The sequence below is a fragment of the Morone saxatilis genome, unplaced genomic scaffold, assembly GCF_004916995.1.
Source record: "Morone saxatilis isolate NCDOM2014 unplaced genomic scaffold, NCSU_SB_2.0 Contig12, whole genome shotgun sequence".
Classification (NCBI taxonomy): domain Eukaryota; kingdom Metazoa; phylum Chordata; class Actinopteri; family Moronidae; genus Morone; species Morone saxatilis.
This window is the reverse complement of record NW_023339674.1, coordinates 13,098,723-13,099,823: the sequence shown is the minus strand read 5'-3', so window position 1 is coordinate 13,099,823 and position 1,101 is coordinate 13,098,723. Positions and strand designations below refer to the sequence as shown.

The 1,101-nt window shown below is 42.8% G+C and overlaps 1 protein-coding gene across 6 annotated transcripts in view; it reads left to right on the top strand.

The window, feature by feature from the left end:
- Positions 1-1,101, top strand: part of ttll7 (tubulin tyrosine ligase-like family, member 7) — a 69,418-nt gene that overhangs the window by 61,104 nt on the left and 7,213 nt on the right. For 5 of the 6 annotated variants that reach the window (XM_035653484.1, XM_035653486.1, XM_035653485.1 and 2 more), the window contains exon 20: positions 213-386. In XM_035653484.1, coding sequence (XP_035509377.1) covers positions 213-386 — 174 coding nt within the window. Of the gene's footprint in view, positions 1-212; positions 387-683; positions 1,085-1,101 lie in introns of those variants that run through there. The other variant, XM_035653487.1, reaches the window with a different exon arrangement.

Sequence of the window (1,101 nt, the reverse complement as noted above, 5' to 3'; positions counted from 1 at the left end):
GTGTGTGTGTGTGTAAATGTATACACACACACGTACAGTAAAGGACACACATTAGAGAACACATTTCCATATATATTAATGTATGTGATTTTATCTATAATCTGTACATGATATATGTGAAGCGTATACTTTTGTATAGTGATGAATTCATGATGATCTATCAACTTAATTACACTCCTATCTGTGCTCGTGCCTTCTCGTTTGATTTCCAGTTCATCGTGGGAGACCATCTTCAGTAAGAGCAGCGAGGTGGTGTCACCCCAGGAGCTGCAGTGCTGCCGCCGGCTGGTCCAGCTGTGCCGAGATTGCCTGTTGGTCGTCTACAAGTTTGTCTCAGAGTCCCGCGGCTCTTTGACCGGGCTCAGCCCTGAATGGGACGACACCAGGTGAGAAGAACACCCAACCCTTTGATGTCTTCCCACTGAGCTCTTGCATTCCTGCTGCAATAGATAGTTCGTTTTACAGTAGGGTGGCTGGATAAGATTCAAGGATAAGACAAGACTCTGCTGGTAGGTCCCAGATTAAAGCTGTACTCCTCATTATGGAAGGTGTTGAACTCTTATACATACTCTCACATATCACGGGCAGGAAAATAACCCCACAGGAATACTGAACCTGTGTTAAGATTAACAGGAGACATCCTTTGTGTTGGGAATATTTATTTTGGTGTCTTTCTCTTTTAGGTCCAGATGAGTTTGAAGCTGAGTTTGTCGAACTTGTATGATCCACAACGAAGCCTAGTAATAAACTTTGTTAAAACTCCCTTTAGAGAAAAGGGACCTAAATAGGGTAAAATAGAATAAAGAGTAAACACACTTTGACGTGCAGACAAGAAAACTTTGATTTGAAAATTTCAACAGCTATCATCATTAAACCTCTCCAAGGAAACATTTCCTCTCTCTCCTCCACGGAGCCTTAGAGCCATCATCTTCATCACACAGCCCCAATAAAACAAACAAACAAGAAAAAAAAAAAAAGAAACAGCCTCCTTCTATTTTTAAGGTTGATCCCCGCAGGAGACAGCAGCTCAGGTTTGGAGTGAGCGAACTTTTAAAAAGCACATATGCTTTGGGCTGGCAGACAGGGAGGGAGGGAGAGGGG